Source organism: Leopardus geoffroyi, chromosome C2 (assembly GCF_018350155.1).
Source record: "Leopardus geoffroyi isolate Oge1 chromosome C2, O.geoffroyi_Oge1_pat1.0, whole genome shotgun sequence".
In the NCBI taxonomy this organism is placed as follows: domain Eukaryota; kingdom Metazoa; phylum Chordata; class Mammalia; order Carnivora; family Felidae; genus Leopardus; species Leopardus geoffroyi.
In genome coordinates, this window is record NC_059333.1 from 55,219,248 (window position 1) to 55,234,060 (window position 14,813).

Genomic DNA, 14,813 nt, shown 5'->3' on the forward strand with positions numbered 1-14,813 from the left:
AATAAGTCTTTGAGGTATGTTTTATAATGAACTCCATTTTACAGATGAGGAAACTGAGGCACAGAGTGGTTGAAACTTGCCCATGGGGTCCAATGGCTAGTAAGTGTTAGAGCCAGGATTCGTACTCAAGCAACCTGGATTCAGAATTTGTGCTTTTAACCAGTATGCTGTACTATCACTAAGTGAATAGGTAAGAGCCTGGGTGGTAGGTTCAAATATCACATCTGTGACTTACTAGGCAAAGGCAAGTTAACCTCACTTCACTGTATTTCGGTTTCCTCCCCTGTGGTAAAAGGTACCTGCATCTAATAAGGCAGTGGAAAGGATTAAGTGAGCTAATATATGTGAAATGTTAAGAATTGCACTTGGCACATGGTAAACACTTAGTAAATGTCAGTTATTATTATCATTTTATATATAACTTTACTAGGGAAAAAAATTGGAAAGATTTACCAAAGTGATACTTACATGAAACTGATTACATCCCCATGTAAGGATATAAGGCTTATGTTTTAAAATATTCCCTTAAATGATGGAAGCATTAGTGCAGAAATTTTGTTAAATTCTTCCTGAATACTGATACAGGAACTGAATACAAGACCTCCGCGACAGAACACAATATTATAGCAACAATTCTATAACAATAATTAATTATTACCTAATTAATAGGTAATAGGTAATAATAATTACCTAATATTATTAGGTATTAATTATGTCACAGACACTGTTCTTGGTGCTTTACAATAGCTTTGTGAGGTAACTAATATAATTAGTCCCATTTTACAGATTAGGAAAAGGAGGGACAGAAAGGTTGAGTAGCTTGCCCTGGATTGAACATGTAATAAGTGGTAGAAATATGAATTGAAGGTGCCACGGGAAGATGTGTGAGATAGGCTCCATCTTCTCCTGGTCTTTGCGGCTGCCACAGTTCCACTAAGCTTCTGAAGCTTTGGCTCAGTAAATCAGGAATTGATAGTGAAACTAAACATGGAATTGACAGCTTCTATTTCATAGCACACTGCCTAGCCCCTTTCCCCTTGAATTGTTTCCATATTATTTTTATAATTAAAAACAAGAGTGTATTTGAAAAAGACTCAGAGTTTAAGATAATTCTTGACCAGTTACAGATTTAAATTTAGTCTGATTATAGTCACAGATGTTTGCTCTTAGTTTTAAATTCTACCAGAGTCCTTACGTAACACTTGTCACCACTCCTGGGTCTAATAAAAAAAATAATAAAAATAAAATAATAAAAACAATAAAAAAGAGATAAAAACACAGAAGAAGAAAGGGAAAGAGATATAAAGAGAAAAATGAACTAAGGAGGGAAGGAACAAAAAGTACAAGATATACAGTCTTAGTATACTAATAATACTCGTAGACAATTTGATTAGGTGGCACTCATGTCAGTCCTCAGACTGCCCTTCTAAGGAATGGACTCCAGAGCCTTACTCACTTGGTCATAACTGAGGCATTAACTAGAATGGAATGACCCAGGACTTGGCTGGCTTTATTGACTTTCTTGGCAGAACTTCTGTGTCTTTAGACACATTATTCCAAGTTGGGGCAATATGAGTTGGTCTCTGGGTATATAACACTCTAGAAGGAATCACCAGGAGCATTCTCTAAACCAACTCTAAAAAGGGAACTACTAATATAGTCCATTGAAGCTAACATATGACAAAAGTCCTTCACCTTCAGTTGTGGAACATATCATTTGCATTTTTGGCAACATTTTAATTTTCCCAATTGTAATTTAAGCTAATATTAAAATTCGTTTGCATTCTTCGAAAACTGGCAACAGTAATGAGTGCTGCCAGAAAAAAGAATAACCTCATCTTACAATAAAACCTAATTACAACATTACAGAGAATATAAAATAAAATATCAGTATACGAGAGCATCTCATCAAAACAACAAAAAGGAGATTTACTTATTATTTATTTATTAATTTTTTTTGTTAGTTACCTGCCAAGAAGCACACAAGCACTGAACTTGTGAGGAAAAAAAGCAAAACAAACATTTGATCCAGTGCTAAAGAAATATGGGACTTATTTACTGCTAACACAAGGTCATTTTAAAGAACTTTATAATGGATTTAAATAATGGAGGCCCTGTATAGTTATCTCCCACATCTCTATGCTACTTAAAAATTAATCTAATAATGATCGGTAAAACACACTGATCTGAAAACAGCTCATTTTCCCTCAAACACAAAGTTGAAGTCTCCAAATGTCCTAAATAGCCTGTGTCGAGTGAAAGGTAATTATTTTCGCCAAAAGTAAAGGAGAGGGTTTGGTTTTGGTCGAGTCAGGAGTGGAGGAAGAATGGGATGTACCATGAAGCTGGAGTCAAACTCTTCTGATGAAGGAGGATGGTGAGCCCATGAGAAACCTCGTATGTGACCAGATTATTTTTATTTCTGTGACATGAAAAATATCTCTTTATTTACTAACCCTTTATTTTCTCAAATCAACATACAATTTCATTTTTCTTAAGTAAGCTGAATAAATTGACCCCAAACCTGCATTTCCTATTTGATACCTCTGAAATACTTAGAAGAGTTTGTGAAATACTAGGCACAAAGACCAAATGATCTAGAAAAGAATTCTGAAAAAAAAAAAATCAGATGTAACTTTAGATCAGCATATTTTACCACAATACTGAGATTGAGCCCATCGAGCCCTGCATCAGACAGCACAGAGCCTGCTTGGGATTCTCTCCCCCTGCCGTCACCCTTTTCTAGCTCACACATGTGCACGTGTTCTCCTGTCTCTCTCTCTCTCTTTTAAAATAAATAAATAAATGTAAAAATAAAAAAAATTACCAATGCTATCAAACAGAAAAAAATGGAAATAAATAATTTTTTAAAAATCTAAATTCAAAATGATATTCATATAAAGAAAAAAGCCCTCAAAACTTCATGTGACATTTTGGAATGTTGCCTGTAAAATCTGACTTTTTATTAATTTGGCACAGTATATCCTCATAAGATCAAGGCTGGTAATGTATGGCACAAGACTAAGAGTCCAACTTTCACCTAGTTAATTCTTCTCTAATCAGGAGATCACTGATTCTCTAAGAACCCAGGATTCTGATTACTACGATATTAGTTTGTAGTAGAACTTAACCTGTACTTAGTTTTGCAAAACTGTATGTGTTAGCTGTTACATTTATATTCTTCCTTTATTCAGTTACTCCTGTTATGTAGAAATCAATGACTATGCTTTAAAAAACACTCTTGTGTGATCGATCCTATTAGGTTCTAAATGAGATGCTGGATGTCAAGAGTTAGTTAGCTTGAAAGTTAAATAAATTAAAGGCTTCCGTATGGAATTAAGATGTACCTGAGAGTTCCTAAGTACACAGTTATTTTAACATGTCATTCTAACTAGAATCACAATAATAATAATTTTTAATTTTATGAGTTCTGCTCTTATAAAAATAAAGAATTAGAAATTACATTTTTACCAAAAACTAAAGAATTAGAAGTTACATTTTTACCAAAAAAAATTACATTTTTGCAAATTACAACTTTTAGCAGAGGTTGAATCAGTGAAGAAATCTGATTCTTTCTTTGCATATCTCATATGTAAATATGTATTAACACATATGTATTCACACATATTTACATATGAGATATGCAAACAAGAATTTACCCCTAATGTAGTCAAATAATGGCTACATAATAGTGTCTGGGAAAATACATGGTAAACAGGCTGCAGGATTTGCCCACTTACCTTTAAGTTTGTTCCACAGCTGTTCAGTCTAGTAAGACCTTTGCTGCCTTTATCCTATTGTAGGACTGCCCTAGGAGTCTAGGCTACTTCTTACCTTCTCCAGGACACAGTTTTACAAGCCCAAATCCAGACATTCTAAGAATAAATTCATTTCTAAGGCACTCTGAAAACAGCAATCTTTGGGGGTAGATTCAGGACCATATTTTCAGAGTAACAAGCTTCCCTAGAACCTTGTTCTGTAATGCTGGTGCTCTTCTCCTGCCTCCAGGGATGGAAACTCGTTAGTTTCTTTACCTACATGTCTCTCTCTTCAGTCTCTTTTGTAGACATTATTATAGTATTAATGAGAATAGGATTGTCTAGTCACCTGATAGTTTTTTCTGACGTTCTTGTAAAAGGAAGCAGAAACTTGATTATGGGCCAGTTCATTCATCTGGCCCAATCTCCAAAACTTAATGCAAATGCTTTGATTATTTTCTTATTATCTGACTTTTAATCACATGTACTGAATAGATTATGTAAGGCAACTTCCAGGATGTCTTCTGTTCTGCCATCCAGCAGAGCTCCAAAACCATTTTCTAACTATAATCAGTTGCTATACAATCATGAAATTCCAATTCCATTTACTATTTACCTAAACAAAATAAGATTTCTAAGAAAATACATCAAAGTATATTAAGAAAATGCCCCTCAATCCCAGGGAAACATGACGTGTTCCAAATCACTTTAAAGATCTATTCCTCTCTTTCCTTCTTTAATATTATGTTATTTATTCATTCAACAACAATTTACTAAATCTCTGTTAAGACAAAACACTGGAAACCGAATCCTACCCGCTTAAATCGTTCGTGTAATTAGTAGTGCCTTTGACCCCGAAATTGCCTTATGAAGATCCATTTGAAAAACTGCGTTCTATCTTCTCTACCTTATTGTCAGTCCTAATCGTGACTTTCAGTTGTGGTAGTACACGTTCCACTTCGAGACTCCATTCCGCAGCATCTGTTGTGGATTCCAAAATATCTTCTTGTTTGGCAGACTCGTTCATATCCTAAGAAAGGAAAGATATCACAAGATTGAGAGTTTATAAAAAGAAATGGTAAAATTTTGAGGCATTTTAGCAGGACTGCACAATTTATATCAAGTATGGTAGTGTTAAAATTACAGTGACAGAAGAAGTTCTTATCTGTCCTCCCATCCATGTTGAAAGAAAACAATGCTCAAACCTGGTAGAATAACAAAATAAGTATTTTCAAAAAGAAGCAAATATAGGATTCAACCATTTTGACAAAAAACAATGCTTTTGAAATATCAGAGTGAACTCAACAGGAATATTGTCAAATCAACAAGCCATTTAGGTATGTTAATTGGTAACAGTAAAGGAGATACAAACATTCACACATTTGATAAGAAAACATTGTCTCAGTTTGAATTTTTTTTAAGTTTATTTATTCTGAGAGAAAGAGAGAGAGAGAGAGAGAGAGAGCAAGCAGCAGAAGCAGGGGAGGGGCAGAGAGAGGTAGAGAGAAAAAATCCCAAGCAGGCTCCGTGCACTATGAACACAGAGCCAGATGCTGTGCTAGACCCCACGAACCATGAGATCATGACCTGAGCTGAAATCAACAGTCAGAGCGCTTAACTAACTGAGCCACCCTGGCACACTGAATTTTCCATACTGAAATATAAACGCCAAATCTGAAAGACAAAAAAGATAAGATCCCAGAAGCCAAGAGGCCATTACTTAGACATTTTTTATTCATAATTTAAGTGATATTTTGGTTAGGTCAAACTATAATGTAGTTTAAAAATGTAACTTAATATAGATCTACTTGAACTCCAATAGGGTGGGGCCACATTTTTGCATTTGGTTTCTGCTGTTGAGTGATAAAATCAATTCATGTCTGTTTTTGAATTACAAAAGGAAAACTTTTTTTTTTTCATTTTCCTAGGCTTTCACATGTCAGCATTAAGTATGTATAGATCTGAAAACATAAAGAATGTACAAATTAATGATTTAAAGATAAAGCCTGGGGTGCCTGGGTGGCTCAGTCTATTAGGTGACCAACTCTTGATTTTGACTCAGGTCATGATCTCACGGTTCATGGGATGATTGAGCCTCGCTTCTGGCTCCTGAACTGACAGCGAGGAGCCTGCTTGGGATTCTCTCTCTCCTCTCCCTCTGCCCCTTCCCTGCTGTCACGTGCAAAGATAAAGCCTAACACATTAGTTTTGGTAGCAACTTTTCCTTTAAGCTTCCTTGATAAATTGTAAGAAAATGTAATGAAAACATAAAAAAATTTATTACCATACGAAAAAAAGCGATCCGAAGACATAAACAGCCAAATACAATGTATAAACCTTATATGGATTCTAGTTTGAACAATCTACGAAAAGATGTTTTTGAGACAATCAGGGAAATCTGAATGTGGAAGAGTATTAGAGGATATAAGGAATTATTACAAATTTTATAGGTATTATAATAGCATGATGGTTATGTTTAAAAACAAGGCCCTATAAATAGAGATAAATGCTGAACTATGTATAGGTAAGTGGACATGATGTCTGAAACTTACTTAAGATACTTTTGATACTTACTAAGGGCAAAGGAAAAAAGTCGGGCCTCTGGAGGAATCATGGCTGACAAACTATTAACTGCTGAAGCTGGGTAATGTTACATAAGAGTTCACTATTTTGCACTTCTGTGTATGTTTGAAATTTCTCATAATGCAAAACTTAAAAGTAAAAGATTATATAAATAACCTCATGGTGAAATTACATTCTCAATGTGAATTTATGTCACTTAAAGACATTTCTTAAAATGAAAGCTCATTAGACAAGTCTTTCCAATCCAGTCTAACACTAAGTATAAGAATAACCTTATATCAGGATTTGTATTTTGGTGGGAGATTGAGGTCTTTAGGGGCTTTAAAGTCCCGACTGAGTCTCTAGAGCACTGTTGGTATAAGAAAGTCTCTCTCCTACCTCCTAGTTCATGTTAGCAAGTCCTGAACAGATTCAGAGTCTTAAAAGGAGCATATATTGCTTTTTGTCCAGAAATTCAGGGGGGCTATATAGTTCTAACCACACAATTAGAGGATGGATAACTAGTATATGCTTTTACATTTTACAATATATAATCTGAATTTATTCAAGTACATTCTACTTTAAAAAAAAACAGAAGTATAAAAAAATATTAGCATTAGTTTAAGTAAAATGTGAAAACTAAGTGAAAAATGTTCAAGATTCTGTTTTAAATATTAAAGTACTCCCTTTAATATAGAAACATTGTATTACTTTGAGTACTAGCAGAATGCTACCACAGTATTCACAAAGCAGACATGTGAACTTTTCTGAGACATGTGTGACAGCAGAAGAGACACGGAGTCTCCCAGTTGAAACCTAAAGCCATGGGGAAAGCTCTCCATCATGTAACTCCACCCTGGCACCCACAGCATGCACATAGACTTGGAGGAGCCGGGGGCTTGCTCACTCACTGGCCTACCCCAGTACCTGTACCTGGCTCTAGGTGGCCCAATTCTGACTGGCTCCTTTTCTGGGTAGACGGATGGGAATGGGGGTGGGATGCGGTGGGCGGATGTGTGCACTGCCAGTGTGCGTGAGCCCTGACGTTTGGGGTGTACGTGTGGTATATACACAGGCTCACTCTTGCCAGGGCTATGGGGCCCCGCATCCCATTCCCACTGAACCAGGGTGGGCCAAAGGGGCATGACCTCTCAGCAGCAGTGTTGTAGGATTCGTAATAGAAGGTAGCTGTTCTGATCACTGATTTAAAAATAAGATTGCTTTATGGAACCACCATTTGGGTGATCTGAAGCTGGGTAGTCCTGATTAAACCCCAGAGCCAGTGCTCCTCAACCCCATCCCTCATTTCCCCTCGGTCTTCCCTTCCCTATAGGAGGGTGAAGTCGGTGGAGTCCAGAATCACCAAACAAGGCTGGAGAAGGTACCCATCCACAGCCCCACTTTCTTCAAGCCTGAACTCAGAGGATTGTTCAAGTTGTCCATAACATACTCAAAAATTTTCCTCAAGGAAGGGCACATGTTTCTCATTTTCCCCAAGGCAAATGGGTCAGCAATGGCCCTGTCTGACTCAAACTAGAATCTAAGAGTTAGTAAGATACAGGGGTACACTTACAAACATTGCATTAAGGCATCCCAGTGCATAAACTACTACTTGCTTTATATTGGGTCCTTTAGTAAGTTGCATTTATTCTTCCTAAGTTATTATTTGGTTCCCTTAAGCAATGATTTGCAAACTCCTACTTCCAAAATCCTAAAATGGTTTAATATAGCAGCTCAAATGTCTTCACTGCCTCCTAGGCCACAGTTAATATATTGGGGGGAAATGGCCTAGTTACTAAATGAAGAAAGGGCAAAAAGAGAACATTAGGCTTGGTAGAGCGGCATTAACTTAATCAAACTATACAGTCTCCTTCTATTTCCATATTTGCACATCTGTTTCATAACCTCGTTCCTCAGTCACATTTTCCTAATGCCTAATAAGTGGATACATTAACTGAGCAAGGCCTACATATGAAGTAGAAATCATTTTAAAACTATTCCATGCCTTGGTTAATAACTTGAGAAAACCTTTCCTTTCCAATTGTACCTCCATTTAACAAATGGTATTTTATGTGGAGATATTAGTAAAAAGAGAAATAAACTGCCGTTTTCATTTAATCAAAAATTTATATCATCATGACAAAGTCCCAGTCCCTGTCTGAAACAACACTAAGATAAAACATACCTCTTGGGAAATTGCATTTTCTAGTTAATGCTGAAGAAACAATTAAAAGCTCAATGAGACACAGGCTACCCAGAAGTCTCATTTATAATTAATTAATTTACCAATAAGCCATTTGTAAAGCTCCTACAACATGCAAGGTAAGAATCCAGGTACTGTGTTTGGCGTAGAAAGATAAAAGGATTTAATCCCTGCCTGCAAAGAGTTTATAGCCTGCTAGCGAGAATCTCAGGCTAGTTTATGGAGGCAATAAATGGTCCTGAGGGAAAGAAAAACTTATGAAAACTGATCCTAAGACTGTCAATGGAAGAATTGAAGATAACAGTCTAAACCATCCTATAACATAAACTTGGGCTCCAACAGTGGGCATATCACCAAAGTCAGTTCAAGGATCAAACATGCAATGTTAAAAGCCTGCTCAGAATTCTGTTCCAAGAAGTAATCTCTCCTTCAGGTAATATAATGGGATGGTTAAGCATCTGAAAAACACTATATTCTGTATATCTGTTTATATATGTAAACACATAAAATTGGATGTGTGTGTGTGTGTGTGTGTATATATATATACACACATAATTTTATATGTATGAATGTATATATATACATAATTATATATACATATGTATATATAATTGGCTGTGGTTAGTCTTAATGGTTACAGGGGTAGGTAGAATAAGGGAAAGCCTCACGTATCAGTGAAGGAGGCTAAATAAATAAAGCCCTTTGCAGCCTGAGCTGCTGGATAACCTATGTAGTGCTGCAAAGCTGTTCTGTGACACTAGGTTCAGTGGAATACAAAACTTGATATACCTTCAAAATATCTTCACCTCTTAATTAACCCTGGGGACTCCAGGTAGACCATGACTACCAACATCGGAAGTAATGAACCTGAAACTAACAGAGGGGGACTGGCCCATTAACAAGTCTTAATAGAGAAAATGTTACAGGTGATGCAGTAGAAGCACTGATTGCATTTTTGGTATAATCTGATGAATTACCATCTTGAGCAAGGAACTTAAAAAAAAATCTCTTTGGGGTAAAACTATTTCTAATATGTAGTGTATGCTCATTATTGGAAAGCCCTATAGAAGAAAGGGGGCTAAACATTACTGGAAAAAGCAATGTTGACGAGGGCTTCCTGACACCAGCAATATATATTCTTTTGATCTCTGCTATAGTAACAAAAATCTGGTACTATAGGATCTTTTTGATCGCAAGGGTTCAAATTAGGTTGGGCAGTTAGCTCTAGTTAAGACATTCCACTGGGAATGAAGAAGGAAGAAAGCTATGAGTAGGGTAGAGTTTCTAAAACTTGACTAATCATGGATACCCTACAATACTTCCTCTAATCATTGACTAAAGAACACCTTGTCTGCTAAAGGGAACATATATGGCTCATCGAAAGACCCAAGAGTGAAGCTCAAGACTCAGGCATCCATGAGAATTTGTTTCCTTGGGAATGGAGACCCTGCATCAGAAGTTATAGAGAGATCATAAGTTCAGATGACAGCTTGGCCAACCTAGATCGTGAAGGCCTGGGCAGAAACTGGATCCATAGACTTCCAGGTGAAAATGGGAGATAAAAGGAGGGTCAGAAGATCCTAACACTGATCTAATGAAGCAAGACAGCAAATGGAGGCACTTGAATCTTCAATTACCAAGCCCGAACCCCTACCTCTTATAAGAATGAGGCACCACCATCAGACTGGATACTGGAGACTGATAAATGCTGACATTTACTGACTGTAATTTAATATTTTCATGATGTCCTTTATTGTATTAATTCTGTAATACAATCATTCTCTAGGGGTCTGAGGAAACTGGATATGACTGATCCTACATCAAATGACCCCAGATGGCTATAATTTTTGCATTCTTATGTCTGCTTTTAAAGTTCTCCTGCAGCCTCTCTTGTTATCAAGATGCCAGTGATCACCTCTGGCTGTCTGCCTGATTGCCTGTAGCAACTCCTCCTCCTCCTCAACTTCTGGAGGCTTAGAAACCTAGCATCCAAACATGCTGGAGTCTAGGCAAAATAAGAATACAAGGGAAATACGTGAGAACTGGTGAGGGCGGTGGTAGTGGTGGTGAGGTTGGGACTCTTCATACATTTTTTTTTTTTTTTTTCAAATGGAGGTGGTTATACTTATTTTGGTTCCTCAGAGGGCTTTTTTCCAACCTTCCTAATTTGATGCTTTGGTTCAGATAGGAAATAGGATAGGTGGCCAACAAGCTAAGTGCTAAATATAATATTTATTATACATTACTATGTATTAAGCAAGGTTTCTCCTAAGGGTATTTAGTGTCCCTCTTTCTTTCTTTTTAAGTTTTTTAAAATGTTTATTTACTCTTTGAGAGAGAGAGAGACAGAGCATGAGCAGGCAAGGAGCAGAGAGACAGGGAGACACAGAATCCGAAGCAGGCTCCAGGCTCTGAGCTGTCAGCACAGAGCCCGACACAGGGCTCGAACTCAGGAGCTGTGAGATCATGACCTGAGCCAAAGTGAGATGCTTAACCGACTGAGCCACCCAGGTGCCCCTAGTGTCCCTCTTTCTTTATCATTGATCAATAAAAAGCTAGAGGGATAAATAAGGTATCTCAATCAAGAAGTGTTCCCTTGAAATCCAGTGATTTTAACAAATCATATTTAAAGCACAGAGCTAAAACCTTTCATGTGCCTACAAGTCAATTCTTCTTCATGATTAAAGAAGCATAAATCATGAGTCTGATTCACTATTTTCTTTTCAAATTAGGTTTTAAATGATTTAGCACTATATTACTATGAAGAAAAATGTTTAATACCATACAAAAAGTATTTTCAGATTTTTTCTGAATAACTAAATTAAACCTTGGCTGTAATCCATCAAAAGAAATAGAGAGATGGTAGCCTCTGTCTTTAAATATACGAAGTTCATAAAAGTTTTCAATTCAATTTTGAGACTATCAAAAGAAATTTTATTCTGTTATCATGTGAACTAAAATTTGAATAAATTATGCTCACAAATCAAAAAAAGTTTAAAAAGCTCCCTAAATTAAAAAAAATCAATTTAACTTACTAATAAGAAATCTGAAATTATTTTTGAATGAGAATACAACTTCCAGTATTATTTCTGTTTAATATCTCAAACACCTGTCTTTGCTACTACTTTAGCTAATTTAATGTCCATTAAGTGCTAAGGTAAAATCAGTCCTGATTTTTTATTTTCTCAAGATAAAACTGAAAGAAAGTACCCTAACAAGCATGTATGGAAAAACTACCATAGACATTATAGTTGGTGTTATAGAGTATGCCAAAGTAAGTTTAATTCTTTATGTAATGAATTTCTATAAGGCTTCTTTTCTCTGAGATGGCAACCTAATACATTTGAAGAGCTCAATTCATACATCTACTGAGAGGGACATGAAAGTCTAATTAACTGTCAAGATTAAAGAGTCTCAAGACTCAAGGAAAAGAAAACTAAAATGTCTTGAGAATTGCCACAGTATGGTGTAAATGTCAAGAGGATGGGTCTGGAATCCCATCTCTGCTCAAATCCTACCTCCACTGCTTCTTAGGTATTGGTCAAGTTATAAAACCTCTATAAATCTCAGGGTTCTCATCGGTAAGATGAGGATAATAGTACCCTTCTCATTGGAAGGGTTGTTGTGATGATTAAATTATACATTTTAAAAGGTTTGCACAGTGCCTGGCACACAGTAAGCCTCAATATATTTTAGCAGTTACTATTACTATTATTAATGCCAAGCATGGTTCTCAATGCTTTCACCTATGTTAAATGCCCAATAATAGCACCATGAATCAAGGGAGTCTTATTCCCACTTTTGCAAATAAGAAAGGTAAGGTATAGAGCAGTTAGCTAATTTTCCCAACGTCACATCATTAGTAGAGTGGCAGGGCCCAGGGAATGTTACTATAGAACACAAACTCTTAGATACCTTACCAAATGCCTATCAATCCTTGTGTCATACAGGTTACAACTATGTTTCCCCAGTTTATCACTTGTCTTTTAACTTTATGGTGCTCCCCATCCCACTCTTTCATATATAGCCTTTAATTTTTATGCATTCAGATTTATTAGTGCTTTTCTTTTATGGTTTTTAGTATTCTTGCCAGGCTTTATTATGTCAATTATAACCCGCGAGTATAACACTTGTCAGTCATGTTCTTGTTTTCATACCTTATCATTTTCTAATGTGTTGATCCATGTGGGGTTTATTTGGGTGTATGATATGAGGAAAGAGCCCAACTTTTTTCACCAGATGCACAGCTTATTATTCTATCACCGGTTAATTAAACAGTCCAGTTTTCTCCCCACGTATTTGCACTGTTTCCTATATTATTAATATCACCATATTATTTGGATTATTTTATGAACACTATACTACTTCATCAATCTATTTCTGGGTCTAATTTTTTTAGACCCACAAATAAATTACACAAATAGTACAAAGAATTCCCATATACCCTTCATCCAGATTCACCAAATACTAGCATCTTACATAACCTCAGGGCAATTATGCATAAAGTGATACAGTATTTATATCTGGGTGATGAGATTTGGGGATGTTTTCAAATTTTTCTTTGCACTTTTTTGTGGCTTCATTCAAAAAAAACAACAACAGGTTTATATTACACTTTTAAAAAGAAGTGTTTTCAATAAAAGCAGGTAAAAATAAGAAGTTTGATTAACTTCCAGAAACTAGCTGGTATAGGTGTAAATGCTTTAGGAATTCGAATGAAAGGGAGAAGTGTGTTTTAATGGAGACGATGAGATCTAAGTTTAACCTTATAAGGATGTATGGAATGCAAATAGGCAGAAAAGAGACAAGCCAAGTGTTTATAGTCAGGAAAAGCATCATAAGCCAAGATACTGAAATAGAAATGCACATGGCTTGTGAACACCACATCAAGAGCGACTGGGGGCTTAGAAAGGCGAATACTGGGGAGCCAAAAAAAGAGTTAAATACTTTGTGAAAGACCTTAGAAGCTAGGGTGAGGAATATGAATTTTGCCTTCTAAGACAGAAGGGAGACCAAGAAGAGTTACAAGCAAGGTAAAACAACTTTATTTAGCCAACAAATCTTTTTTTTATGATTTTTAATAAATGTTTCTTTATTTTGAGAGAGAATGCATGTGTGCACAAGTGCTAGTGGGGGAGAGGCAGAAAGAGAGAGAGAAAGAGAGACAGAGAGAGAGAGAGAGAGAGAATCCCAAGCAGGCTCTGCTGTCAGTGCACAGTCCAACATGGGGCTCAATCTCACAAACTTTGAGATCATGACCTGAGGAGAAGTCAAGAGTCAGATGCTTAACTGACTGAGCCATCCAGGAGACCTGTATCCAACAAATCTTTATTTGGCACCTACTATATGCCAGGTACTATTCTATTTCAGGGACAGTAATAAAATGATAAAAATCCTCATGAAAGAACCTTCTAGAATGTTCGAAATATGTTTTATGAATAGTTATGTGTTGTAGATTTGTGGGCCACAGAATTGAATGGGACTGGGGCAATTGGGAAAGTGTCAGTAAAAAAGACAGAATTTGAGCTGAACTCTGAAGGTTTAAGAGTCAAGTAGAGAAAGGACAAGAAGGTATTTTAGATAGGGGTCAAAGATGAGAGCAGATATGCTCATGAGGTGTTTGAAAACTTATGAGAGGATCCATTTATCTGGAAAAAAGTTACTCCTGCAGAAGAAAATAAGGTTGGCTATATGGACAGTTGTCAAACTGCTAAGAGTCTGGAAATCCAGACCAAAAAATTATTGTTTTATAATCTATATAAATTGACCTATAGGCACTGAAAAGCCATCAAAAGTTACTGAACTCAAAATGACCTGATAAAAGTCATTTTGGTAAGCAAGATAGAAGAGTAGGGTGAAAAATATTTTACAAAAGGGTGAGGGTAGGATTGAAGGGTAAGGATCAAAGACAATTCAGGCCATTATTGTTACATAATCCAGACAGGAGATGAAGAGGACTTGGCCTTGAAAGACAGCTGAAGGGATGCATGTGAGGGAGATTTCAAAGTCAGCATCTGCAGGTCTTAGTGTCCAACTAGATGTCCTGGATTAAAATGAACCATTAGACAAACATCAAAGCACCAACACTGCTAGAGACGGATGGGTGGGGTTTGGTGGATTTAAAGAATATAGTTTATAGAGGACGGAAAAAAGCACACATTCTTGGTACCCATCTAATATACTGAATTACATAATAAATATCTGCTATTGGCATTGATTCAGGAAATATAATCTATCCATTTATAAAATGACAGCTCTCAAATGAACCCTGGAAAATATCCTATTAACTT

At 36.3% G+C, this 14,813-nt stretch overlaps 1 protein-coding gene across 1 annotated transcript in view; it reads right to left on the reverse strand.

Moving 5' to 3' along the window:
• IFT57 (intraflagellar transport 57) overlaps window positions 1–14,813 on the reverse strand; it is a 53,047-nt gene that overhangs the window by 21,158 nt on the left and 17,076 nt on the right. The window contains exon 6 of the mRNA XM_045501922.1: window positions 4,666–4,788. Within this exon, the coding sequence (XP_045357878.1) occupies window positions 4,666–4,788 (123 nt within the window). The remainder of the gene's footprint in view (window positions 1–4,665; window positions 4,789–14,813) is intronic.